We start from the raw sequence: 13858 nt of genomic DNA on the forward strand, positions 1-13858 counted from the left end.
TTATTGAAATACTTATTTTATACATCTATTCAGTTTTATTGCTACATGATAATTACACAAATATCATTCTATTTTTTAACACCTATTCTCAACGGTGCTCTACATGCCAGCCTATAGCACTTGAGTTTGGTGATCTTTGCTATTGTCAACGATTTTCCAACACCTCTATTCTGTCTCCTAGGAGTTTGGCGCTCAACTGTTCTTGTACAGTGATCGGTTAAAACTCGGGGTGGGTGACTACCCCCAGTTCCTTACCCTTCACTAATTATCGCATACATCAACAGGCAGGGAGGTACCAGATTGCCGAGTCTTATGTCACTCAGTCAGGAAATATTTCAATTGGCAGAAGATTCTCTCATCAATTTCTGCAGTTCACTTAAGAGGAAAAGAGAATGTGACAGAAGATTTCTTAAGCCGACATCTAATCCAACAGGGAGAATGGTCTCTAGACCAATAGATATTCGACAAGATAACTGCGTTATGGAGCCACCCTGTCATCGATCTTTTTGCCACAAGGTAAAACAGAAGGGTAAAGAGGTTCTACTCTCTTTTTCCAGAGGAACGTCCGTCTGCTGTGGATGCCCTAGCCCAGTGTTGGAGAGAGGGACTTCTTTACGCCTTTCCCCCATTAAAGCTACTGCCAAGGGTATTGAGAAAGATAAGGGAAGAGAATGCCTTGGTGATTACAATAGCTCCCCTTTGGCCAAGGAGGGTTTGGTTCTCTTGGCTACGCGAAATGTCAATAGCATTCCCGTGGGTCCTACCAGTCTTCCCGAGACTTCTAACTCAGGGGCCCCTCCTTCATCCAGAAGTGGAGAACCTGCATTTGACTGCTTGGATGTTGAAAGGCAGATTTTGAGGAATAAGGGGCTTTCAGAAGAAGTAGTTAATACCCTTTTAGCCAGCCGTAAAACAGTCACGTCAAAGATCTACTTACGAGTTTGGAAAGCCTTTTGTGCCTTTGCAAACAGGCCGGTCAATGTATTTGAAACCCCTGACTTACCTTTAATTTTAGATTTTCTACAGGAAGGGTGGAGAAAAAAGCTTAGACCCAATACTCTAAAGGTGCAGGTCTCAGCCTGGAGTGCTTTATTCAGGCTAGCCGACCATCCATGGATAAAAAGGTTTATTACAGCAGTCTCTAAATTAGCCCCAGTGCAGAAAAATAAAATTCCTCCTTGGAATCTAAATCTTGTCCTGTCTGCCCTTATGTCAGATCCCTTCGAGCCCATTGAACAGATCTCCATAAAGGTCCTAACATTGAAGTTGGCCTTTTTATTAGCTATTACATCGGCCAGGAGAGTTAGTGAGATCTCTCTATGGAAAGACCATATTTGAATATTTTGGACGATAGAGTAATTATTTCACCGGACCCTTACCTCCTTCCAAAAGTGTTCTCTTCCTTCCATCGCTCTCAGGAAGTCATCTTACCTACTTTTTGCGCCTCTCCAAAAAATAAAAAATAATCTGAATTTGACTGTTTAGATGTCAGGAGGTGTCTTTTACAGTACTTAGAAGTCACCCAAGCTTGGAGAGCTTCCTCAAAGCTCCTTATTTCCTTTCATGGCAGGGCGAAGGGGTCGGCTGCTTCCTCGCAAACTATAGCTAGATGAATAAGGCAGGCTATCCTTTTAGCCTATTCCTCTAAGGGGGCTCCCCCGCCCTCAGAATTTGGGGCCCACTCTACCAGAGCTGTCTCTACCTCCTGGGCGGAGAGAGCCTCTGCCTCCATTGACCAAATATGTAGGGCAGCTACCTGGAGTTCCCCTCACACTTTTTTCAGGCATTACAAACTTCAGTTACCCTCTCAGGAGGGCCTGGTATTTGGACGGAAAGTCCTTCAGGCAGTTGTCCCTCCCTAAAATCTTATCTCGCTGATAGGGTGCTGTCTTAGGCGAGGGGGGAAATATGGGATTACATTTACCGGTAATCATTTTACCTTGAGCCTATGACAGCACCCGCTTACTTCCCTCCCCCCCCAAAAAAAGTGTGTATATATATATATTTAGATATATGACTAGTAGTGCTATAAGATGTTTGTGATGTTTGTTTCCTTAGTTCTTGAAATAGTACTGGCATGAAGGGGGTCGGTACCTCCTTTTCAAGTGGTTGCGTTTCCTGTTTCCTGTACTGAGGAGGGGGCGGACACTATCCAAGGGTGCTGTCATAGGCTCAAGGAAAAAAGATTACCGGTAAGTGTAATCCCATATTTCACCCGGGCAGCCCCCCTGACTTGAGCATCAGAGCACTTCATGCTCCAATGCTCTCCTTTGCCCTGTGCTGAATCGAGCAGGGAAAAGTCATTTTCAGGAGATCCAGTAACGTACCAGGCTCTCCATAGGGCTGCCAGGTGGAGGCTTCTGCCCAGCAGTGAGCCCGGTGAAGTCACTGGCACTGATGGGTGGGTTTTAGCGCTGCCCTAGCCTGTAAAATGGCTAGGGCACTGCTAAAGCCGGCCCATCGAAGCCGGTGACCTCATCGGGCTCACTGCTGGGTGGAAGCCTCTGCCTAGCAGTGTGTTATTGCAAATAAAAAAGCCCTTCAAAATACTCCAATGCTAACATCAGGGGAGGCTGCCTGGGTGAAATTCTGGGTATGTCCGGGTTTAGCTCTGAACCCGGACAACCCCTTTAATGGCAGCATTAGTAAATTGAGAATGAAAAATTAATAAAGCCATGCTTTATTCATTTTACCTGACAATGACTCCAGGTCTCAGATCAAAGTTCTTATTGACAATGTCCAACAGCTCTTTCTCAGTTTTTTCAGAGGTCCCATAAGTGAACAGTGAAACTGATAAAGGGTAAGCCACACCAATGGCATAAGACACCTAGTAAAACAATATAAAATTACATTATTTTAATTCTCTAAGTGGTTTCTTAGGTAAACTATTAGGGTAATCCACATGGGATGTAAATTGAGTGGGAAAAAAATCTAACTTGGATTTTGCCATGAACCCACAACAAAATCCAAAACTAATCCACTGCAAAATATGTATGAGTAATATGGTGATTGTATCACAGATTTAGTTTTGGATATAACCCCTGGATACACTGCTAAGGGGTAAATCCGTCATGAAAATCTACAACATAAATTAGCATGCCGGTGAGCTAAAATCTGTACTGCAGGTCAATCTTCACTGGGATTGTGTACAGATTTTTTTAGTGTATGGATAAGCTTTGGTAAATACATATGGGGTAATTTATCAAAACTGGTGTAAAGTAGAGCTGGCTTAGTTGCCCATAGCAACCAATCAAATTCTATCTTTCATTTTCCAAAGGAGCTGTCAAAAATGAAGGATGGAATCTGATTGGTTGCTATGCGCAACTAAGCCAGTTCTACTTTAAACAAGTTTGATAAATGACCTGAATTATACAGAGCGGATTTTCCCCCTGCAAAATTCTGACTGAAAATCTGCAGAGCATCCATCCCATGTGAACATATCCTTAATGTTATTCTAGTAGAAAAAAAAGAAAAGTAATCATACCTGAACCAAGACACGTTGGCAGAGCTTGGCATGCACCAAAGATTTAGCAACCCAGCGAGCAGCATAGGCAGCAGAACGATCTACTTTTGTATAGTCTTTCCCTGAAAAAGCTCCTCCACCGTGGGCGCCCCATCCGCCATATGTATCTACAATAATTTTACGACCTGTGACACCAGCATCACCCTGTAAAATATTGAAAACCCTTCCATTACACAGAACAGATAAGGAATTTAAAAAATGGACAAATGCGAGAACAAAAAGGAAGTGACAATCTAAGAAACTTACCTGTCTGGGCTCCAGCGGCGTGATCCTGGCCGCGCTGGGAGAGATGCGCTGCTGAGCCACGCCCCCTGGTGACGTGACAGCATCCTTAGCAACAGGCAGCAATGCTCCACTTCTCCCTGCAGCGGGCATGTGCTGGGGAAGATTAGCAGTGGGCTGATTGCTCAGCTGCTCTATTACTGTGTACTAGTGTTTCTAACTAATGGAGCTCAGAGTCATGGACCTATCAGATTCTGATCCAGGGACTTGGCGCTCTATTTAAACCCCTTCCTGGCCATATACCATATAACTCTTGGTTCCTTGTTCCTGTGCTTATTGGATTGCTCCTTCCTCTGATCCTGGCTTGTCTTCTCACCACTTTCTGTTTCTTGCTTGGTAGAAATCAATTTATATGTTGTAGGCATATTCAGAATAAAGATAATACAGTTACCTGAGGACCACCAATGACAAAGCGGCCACTTGGCTGTAAATGGTATATTGTCTTCTCATCCAGGTACTTGGCAGGAACAACAGTCTTTATAACTTTTTCCTTTAAGGCATCCTGCATGTCACTCAAAGAGATGGTCTCGTCATGCTGCACTGATATCACAATAGTATGTACCCGGACCGGAATAACACCACCATTCTTCTGAATGTACTTCACTGTAACCTGAACAACAAAAAATTTGTCATTATCTATCAATCTATCATCTATCTTATATATAGTTATCTCATATCTATCTATCTATCTATCTATCTATCTATCTATCTATCTATCGAAAAAGAAAAAGTGAGCAGTACACACAAAAGCAGAGTGATGGGTGAAAAAATGTTTAAAATACTGGTTCAGGGTCTTCTTTTAAAAAAAAATTAATTTAAGTTTATTTATTCAAATTTTATCCTTAACAACACCAAGTTGATATCAAATACAATACCAGATCCGAATGCAACCATCCATACATATTGTGCTGAGATAGCAGATATAATGAGTTATATATCACTTTGAACAGAAAGAGAAAGACAGATCCAATACATAATACATAGTCTGTACTATTATAAAAAGGTGAACTCACTCCCTGTTCATTTCCGTATTGCATTGGACTCGGATCTCCCACTGTCTATCCGGACTTATCACCCCCCCCCATGAGGTCATCTCGGTGGACGTCGCCAATGATCGCACCAGTCCCTCCCCCCCTCACTCGCTCCGCCTCCTCCCACCGCTCATATAGCCCCCGCCGTATATGCCTCGTATCTCTCAATCTTTGCCAGAAGGCTCTTCCATCCCCTGATGCTGGGTGCTCTATTTGCTCCCCACTCTCTTGCAATACTAACTCTTGCCGCCATAAGGCCTCTTATCCAGATCCTTTTTTTCTCTTTTTCCCTAATTGATGGCGGAAAACACCCCAGGATGGCAACTTCAGGTTTATATGGAAGGGATATTAAGGACTCTGCACTTAAAAAATCAAAGACCTCTCGCCAGTAGATTTGCATACTTGAGTAAGTCCATATCATATGAATATAGTCGGCGGACTCCTTACGACTAGGGATGAGCGAACCCGAACTGTATAGTTCGGGATCGTACCGAATTTTGGGATGTTCGTGACACGGACCCGAACCCGAACATTTTCGTAAAAGTCCGGGTTCGGGGTTCGGCACTTTCTTGGCAATTTTTGAAAGGCTGCAAAGCAGCCAATCAACAAGCGTCATACTACTTGCCCCAAGAGGCCATCACAGCCATGCCTACTATTGGCATGGCTGTGATTGGCCAGTGCAGCATGAGACCCAGCCTCTATTTAAGCTGGAGTCACGTAGCGCCGCACGTCACTCTGCTCTGATCAGTGTAGGGATAGGATGCAGCTGCTGCTGTTAGGGCTAGATTAGGCAGTGATTTAGTCTTCAAAAACAATTACTGAAGTGATCGATGTACAGCTATGTATCATTCAACCCCTGCTATTTAATTGCTCACTGTTTTAAGGCTGCCCAGAGCGTTTTTCTGTCACTTTTTTCTGGGGTGATCGGCGGCCATTTTGTGTCTTGTGGTGCGCCAGCACAAGCTGCCACCAAGTACATTTAACCATCAACAGTGTGTTGTTGTTTTTTTGCTATATCCTACATCAGGGGCTTGGCTGTGCTTGCTATTTTATTGAGGGGTGAAATACAATTGCCAAAATAGCAGTACCCTAAATCTGGTGTTTCAGATGTGGCTAGCTAATTGTAATACTGTCTGCTGTCTGGCAAAGGATATATTTTTTTCTGGGCTGAAATACAATCCCCAACTTAGCAATTCCCTAAATCAGTGGTTTCTGCTGTATCAGGCCAAGTTTAAATCTATCCATAAAAGGGTAAATTAGATTGAAGGTGCGGATAGGGTCATTCTCAATAACTTCAAAGGCTACCGTGCATCTCCAAGTCTAATTCTGTCCGTAAACATATACCTGTCATCCAGCACCTAAATACTAGGCCTACAATTTATATTCAGCTAAATCTGTGTTTACTGCTGTGGCTGGGAAAGTTATTTAGTGTCCGTCAAAGCACAGTTTTTGTTCTGGGTTGAAATACAATTCCCAACTTAGCAATTCCCTAAATCAGAGGTTTCTGCTGTATCAGGCCAAGTTTAAATCTATCCATAAAAGGGTATATTAGATTGAAGGTGCGGATAGGGTCATTCTCAATAACTTCAAACACTACCGTGCATCTCCAAGTCTAATTCTGTCCGTAAACGTATACCTGTCATCCAGCGCCTAAATACTAGGCCTACAATTTATATTCAGCTAAATCTGTGTTTACTGCTGTGGCTGGGAAAGTTATTTAGTGTCCGCCAAAGCACAGGTGCCTGTAAAAAAAGGCCTGAATTTGAATTCAATACATTGGCCCAAATATTTTTTTTCTTATTGTGGTGAACGGTAACAATGAGGAAAACATCTAGTAAGGGACGCGAACATGGTCGTGGTGGTGTTAGTGGACCCTCTGGTGCTGGGAGAGGACGTGGCCGTTCTGCCACAGCCACACGTCCTAGTGTACCAACTACCTCAGGTCCCAGTAGACGCCAGAATTTACAGCGATATTTGGTGAGGCCCAATGTCGTTCTAAGGATGGTAAGGCCTGAGCAGGTACAGGCATTAGTCAATTGGGTGGCCGACAGTGGATCCAGCACGTTCACATTATCTCCCACCCAGTCTTCTGCAGAAAGCGCACAGATGGCGCCTGAAAACCAAGCCCATCAGTCTGTCACATCACCCCCATGCATATCAGGGAAACTGTCTGAGCCTCAAGTTATGCAGCAGTCTCTTATGCTGTTTGAAGACTCTGCTGGCAGGGTTTCCCAAGGGCATCCACCTAGCCCTTCCCCAGCGGTGGAAGACATAGAATGCACTGACGCACAACCACTTATGTTTCCTGATGATGAGGACATGGGAATACCACCTCAGCACGTCTCTGATGATGAAACACAGGTGCCAACTGCTGCGTCTTTCTGCAGTGTGCAGACTGAACAGGAGGTCAGGGAGGAAGACTTGGTGGAAGACGATGCAGGGGACGATGAGGTCCTAGACCCCACATGGAATGAAGGTCGTGCCACTGACTTTCACAGTTCGGAGGAAGAGGCAGTGGTGAGACCGAGCCAACAGCGTAGCAAAAGAGGGAGCAGTGGGCAAAAGCAGAACACCCGCCGCCAAGAGAGTCCGCCTTCTACTGGCCACCGCCATCTGGGTCCGAGCACCCCAAAGACAGCTTCAAGGAGTTCCCTGGCGTGGCAGTTCTTCAAACAATGTGCTGACGACAAGACCTGAGTGGTTTGCACGCTGTGCCATCAGAGCCTGAAGCGGGGCATTAACGTTCTGAACCTTAGCACAACCTGCCTGACCAGGCACCTGCATGCAAATCATGAACTGCAGTGGAGTAAACACCTTAAAAACAGGGAACTCACTCAGGCTCCCCCTGCTACCTCTTTTGCTGCTGCCTCGGCCTCTTCCTCCACCTCTGGAGGAACGTTGGCACCTGCCGCCCAGCAAACAGAGGATGTAGCACCAGCACCACCACCTCCGTCACCAAGCATCTCAACCATGTCACACGGCAGCGTTCAGCTCTCCATCTCACAAACATTTGAGAGAAAGCGTAAATTCCCACCTAGCCACCCTTGATCCCTGGCCCTGAATGCCAGCATTTCTAAACTACTGGCCTATGAAATGCTGTCATTCAGGCTGGTGGACACAGACAGCTTCAAACAGCTCATGTCACTTGCTGTCCCACAGTATGTTGTTCCCTGCCGTCACTACTTCTCCAAGAGAGCCGTGCCTTCCCTGCACAACCAAGTATCCGATAAAATCAAGTGTGCACTGCGGAACGCCATCTGGGGCAAGGTCCATCTAACCACAGATACGTGGACCAGTAAGCACGGCCAGGGACGCTATATCTCCCTAACTGCACACTGGGTAAATGTAGTGGCGGCTGGGCCCCAGGCGGAGAGCTGTTTGGCGCACGTCCTTCCGCCGCCAAGGATCGCAGGGCAACATTCTTTGCCTCCTGTAGCTTCCTCATCCTACTCGGCTTCCTCCTCCTCTTCTTCCACCTGCTTATCCAGTCAGCCACACACCTTCACCACCAACTTCAGCACAGCCCAGGGTAAACGTCAGCAGGCCATTCTGAAACTCATATGTTTGGGGGACAGGCCCCACACCGCGCAGGAGTTGTGGCGGGGTATTGAACAACAGACCGACGAGTGGTTGCTGCCGGTGAGCCTCAAGCCCGGCCTGGTGGTGTGCGATAATGGGCGAAATCTCGTCACAGCTCTGGGACTAGCCGGTTTGACGCACATCCCTTGCCTGGCGCATGTGCTGAATTTGGTGGTGCAGAAGTTCATTCACAACTACCCCGACATGTCAGAGCTGCTGCATAAAGTGCGGTCCGTCTGTGCGCGCTTCCGGCATTCACATCCTGCCGCTGCTCGCCTGTCTGCGCTACAGCGTAACTTCGGCCTTCCCGCTCACCGCCTCATATGCGACGTGCCCACCAGGTGGAACTCCACCTTGCACATGCTGGACAGACTGTGCGAGCAGCAGCAGGCCATAGTGGAGTTTCATCTGCAGCACGCACGGGTCAGTCGCACTGCGGAACAGCACCACTTCACCACCAATGACTGGGCCTCCATGCGACACCTGTGTGCCCTGTTGCGATGTTTAGAGTACTCCACCAACATGGCCAGTGGCGATGACGCCATTATCAGCGTTACAATACCACTTCTATGTCTCCTTGAGAAAACACTTAGGGCAATGATGGAAGAGGAGGTAGCCCAGGAGGAGGAAGAGGGGTCATTTTTAGCACTTTCAGGCCAGTCTCTTAGAAGTGACTCAGAGGGAGGTTTTTTGCAACAGCAGAGGCCAGGTACAAATGTGGCCAGACAGGGCCCACTACTGGAGGACGAGGAGGACGAGGATGAGGAGGAGGTGGAGGAGGATGAGGATGAAGCATATTCACAGCGGGGTGGCACCCAACACAGCTCGGGCCCATCACTGGTGCGTGGCTGGGGGGAAATGCAGGACGATGACGATACGCCTCCCACAGAGGACAGCTTGTCCTTACCTCTGGGCAGCCTGCCACACATGAGCGACTACATGCTCCAGTGCCTGCGCAACAACAGCAGAGTTGCTCACATTTTAACGTGTGCGGACTACTGGGTTGCCACCCTGCTGGATCCCCGGTACAAAGACAATGTGCCCACCTTACTTCCTGCACTGGAGCGTGATAGAAAGATGCGCGAGTACAAGCGCACGTTGGTAGACGCGCTACTGAGAGCATTCCCAGATGTCACAGGGGAACAAGTGGAAGCCCAAGGCGAAGGCAGAGGAGGAGCAAGAGGTCGCCAACGCAGCTGTGTCACGGCCAGCTCCTCTGAGGGCAGGGTTAGCATGGCAGAGATGTGGAAAAGTTTTGTCACCACGCCACAGCTAACTGCACCACCACCTGATACGGAACGTGTTAGCAGGAGGCAGCATTTCACTAAAATGGTGGAACAGTACGTGTGCACACCCCTCCACGTACTGACTGATGGTTCGGCCCCATTCAACTTCTGGGTCTCCAAATTGTCCACGTGGCCAGAGCTAGCCTTTTATGCCTTGGAGGTGCTGGCCTGCTCGGCGGCCAGCGTTTTGTCTGAACGTGTATTCAGCACGGCAGGGGGCGTCATTACAGACAAACTCAGCCGCCTGTCCACAGCCAATGTGGACAAGCTGACATTCATAAAAATGAACCAGGCATGGATCCCACAGGACCTGTCCATCCCTTGTGCAGATTAGACATTTATAACTACATCCCCTTAACAATATATTCTTGTACTCCAGGGCACTTCATTCAATCCTTTTTTTTTTATTTTACCATTATATTGCGGGGCAACCCAAAGTTGAATGAACCTCTACTCCGTCTGGGTGCCGAGGCCTAAATATCTGACAGTGGCCTGTTCCAGTGGTGGGTGACATGAAGCCTGATTCTCTGCTATGGGACCATTCTCCTCTGTCTGGGTGCCGGGGCCTAAATATCTGACAGTGGCCTGTTCCAGTGGTGGGTGACATGAAGCCTGATTCTCTGCAATGGGACCTCTCTCCTCTATCTGGGTACCGGGGCCTTAAAATATCTGACAGTGGCCTGTTCCAGTGTTGGGTGACATGAAGCATGATTCTCTGCTATGTCATGAAGCCTGATTCTCTGCTATGGGACCTCTCTCCTCACTCTGGGTGCCGGGGCCTAAACATATCTGACAGTGGCCTGCTGCAGTGTTGGGTGACATGAAGCATAATTCTCTGCTATGACATGAAGCCTGATTCTCTGCTTTGGGACCTCTCTCCTCTGTCTGGGTGCCGGGGCCTAAACATATCTGATAGTGTCCTGTTCCAGTGTTGGGTGACATGAAGCATGATTCTCTGCTATGACATGAAGCCTGATTCTCTGCTATGGGACCTCTCCCCTCTGTCTGGGTGCCGGGGCCTAAACATATCTGACAGTGGCCTGTTCCAGTGTTGGGTGACATGAAGCATGATTCTCTGCTATGACATGAAGCCTGATTCTCTGCTATGGGACCTCTCTCCTCTGTCTTGCTGCCGGGGCCTAAAAATATCTGACAGTGGCCTGTTCCAGTGTTGGGTGACATGAAGCCTGATTCTCTGCTATGACATGAAGCCTGAATCTCTGCTATGGGACCTCTCTCCTCTGTCTGGGTGTGGGGGCATAAAAATATCTGACAATGGCCTGTTCCAGTGGTGGGTGACATAAAGCCTGATTCTCTGCTATGGGACCTCTCTCCTCTGTCTGGGTGCCGGGGCCTAAACATATCTGACAGTGGCCTGTTCCAGTGTTGGGTGACATGGAGCATGATTCTCTGCTATGACATGAAGCCTGATTCTCTGCTATGGGACCTCTCTCCTCTGTCTGGGTGCCGAAGCCTAAAAATATCTGACAGTGGCCTGTTCCAGTGTTGGGTGACATGAAGCCTGATTCTCTGCTATGACATGAAGCCTGAATCTCTGCAATGGGACCTCTCTCCTCTGTCTGGGTGCCGGGGCCTAAAAATATCTGACAATGGCCTGTTCCAGTGGTGGGTGACATGAAGCCTGATTCTCTGCTATGACATGAAGCCTGATTCTCTGCTATGGGACCTCTCTCCTCTGTCTGGGTGCCGGGGCCTAAAAATATCTGACAGTGGCCTGTTCCAGTGTTGGGTGACATGAAGCATGATTCTCTGCTATGACATGAAGCCTGATTCTCTGGTTATGGGACCTCTCTCCTCTGTCTGGATGCCGGGGCCTAAAAATATCTGACAGTGGCCTGTTCCAGTGTTGGGTGACATGAAGCATGATTCTCTGCTATGACATGAAGCCTGATTCTCTGTTATGGGACCTCTCTCCTCTGTCTGGGTGCCAGGGCCTAAACATATCTGACAGTGGCCTGTTCCAGTGTTGGGTGACATGAAGCATGATTCTCTGCTATGACATGAAGCCTGATTCTCTGCTATGGGGCCTCTCTCCTCACTCTGGGTGCCGGGGCCTAAACATATCTGACAGTGGCCTGCTGCAGTGTTGGGTGACATGAAGCATAATTCTCTGCTATGACATGAAGCCTGATTCTCTGCTTTGGGACCTCTCTCCTCTGTCTGGGTGCCGGGGCCTAAACATATCTGATAGTGTCCTGTTCCAGTGTTGGGTGACATGAAGCATGATTCTCTGCTATGACATGAAGCCTGATTCTCTGCTATGTGACCTCTCCCCTCTGTCTGGGTGCCGGGGCCTAAACATATCTGACAGTGGCCTGTTCCAGTGTTGGGTGACATGAAGCATGATTCTCTGCTATGACATGAAGCCTGATTCTCTACTATGGGACCTCTCTCCTCTGTCTTGCTGCCGGGGCCTAAAAATATCTGACAGTGGCCTGTTCCAGTGTTGGGTGACATGAAGCCTGATTCTCTGCTATGACATGAAGCCTGAATCTCTGCTATGGGACCTCTCTCCTCTGTCTGGGTGTGGGGGCATAAAAATATCTGACAATGGCCTGTTCCAGTGGTGGGTGACATAAAGCCTGATTCTCTGCTATGGGACCTCTCTCCTCTGTCTGGGTGCCGGGGCCTAAACATATCTGACAGTGGCCTGTTCCAGTGTTGGGTGACATGGAGCATGATTCTCTGCTATGACATGAAGCCTGATTCTCTGCTATGGGACCTCTCTCCTCTGTCTGGGTGCCGAAGCCTAAAAATATCTGACAGTGGCCTGTTCCAGTGTTGGGTGACATGAAGCCTGATTCTCTGCTATGACATGAAGCCTGAATCTCTGCAATGGGACCTCTCTCCTCTGTCTGGGTGCCGGGGCCTAAAAATATCTGACAATGGCCTGTTCCAGTGGTGGGTGACATGAAGCCTGATTCTCTGCTATGACATGAAGCCTGATTCTCTGCTATGGGACCTCTCTCCTCTGTCTGGGTGCCGGGGCCTAAAAATATCTGACAGTGGCCTGTTCCAGTGTTGGGTGACATGAAGCATGATTCTCTGCTATGACATGAAGCCTGATTCTCTGGTTATGGGACCTCTCTCCTCTGTCTGGATGCCGGGGCCTAAAAATATCTGACAGTGGCCTGTTCCAGTGTTGGGTGACATGAAGCATGATTCTCTGCTATGACATGAAGCCTGATTCTCTGTTATGGGACCTCTCTCCTCTGTCTGGGTGCCAGGGCCTAAACATATCTGACAGTGGCCTGTTCCAGTGTTGGGTGACATGAAGCATGATTCTCTGCTATGACATGAAGCCTGATTCTCTGCTATGGGACCTCTCTCCTCTCTCTGGGTGCCGGGGCCTAAAAATATCTGACAATGGCCTGTTCCAGTGGTGGGTGACATTAAGCCTGATTCTCTGCTATGACATGAAGCCTGATTCTCTGCTATGGGACCTCTCTCCAATTGATATTGGTTAATTTTTATTTATTTTATTTTTATTTTTATTCATTCCCCTATCCACATTTGTTTGCAAGGGATTTGCCTACATTTTGCTGCATTTTGCAGCTCTCTAGCCCTTTCCTGGGCTGTTTTACAGCCATTTTAGTGCCGAAAAGTTCGGGTCCCCATTGACTTCAATGGGGTTTGGATTCGGGGCGAAGTTCGGGTCGAGTTCGGATCCCGAACCCGAACATTTCCGGGAAGTTCGGCCGAACTTCTCGAACCCGAACATCCAGGTGTTCGCTCAACTCTACTTACGACATTTCCAACATTTTGATTCTCGTTCTTAGTAGATCTTACTAAGCAACATTGGAGTCAGGTATATTCTATGGATAATGTTAAAATAAATGATCCTGAAAATTCTAGATATCGTTGTCTTTTTTATATTTTTATATATGTTACCCCATTCTATTGTGTTTACTCCTATATCCTTTGCCCATTTTTCCTCACTAATAAACTTTTTTGTTTTCCCAGTCCCTTCCTTATTATCCTATACACCTGAGAGATGGTCACACTTGTTGTCATGTGTTTGTGACAAAAATCAATGAATTCATGATTTATTGTAGTAAAATATTCCCTATTTTGTGTAGCTTCAAATGCGTGTTTTAATTGGTGATACTGGTATTGGCTCATTAAGTCTATATTTA

At 47.4% G+C, this 13858-nt stretch overlaps 1 protein-coding gene across 1 annotated transcript in view; it reads right to left on the reverse strand.

Moving 5' to 3' along the window:
- MAT1A (methionine adenosyltransferase 1A) overlaps positions 1 to 13858 on the reverse strand; it is a 177918-nt gene that overhangs the window by 6772 nt on the left and 157288 nt on the right. The window contains exons 6-8 of the mRNA XM_040436623.1: positions 4197 to 4415; positions 3485 to 3667; positions 2694 to 2827 (exon numbers count right to left, since the gene is read on the reverse strand). Of these exons, the coding sequence (XP_040292557.1) occupies positions 2694 to 2827; positions 3485 to 3667; positions 4197 to 4415 (536 nt within the window). The remainder of the gene's footprint in view (positions 1 to 2693; positions 2828 to 3484; positions 3668 to 4196; positions 4416 to 13858) is intronic.

The sequence above is a fragment of the Bufo bufo genome, chromosome 6 (assembly GCF_905171765.1).
Source record: "Bufo bufo chromosome 6, aBufBuf1.1, whole genome shotgun sequence".
Lineage (NCBI taxonomy): Eukaryota > Metazoa > Chordata > Amphibia > Anura > Bufonidae > Bufo > Bufo bufo.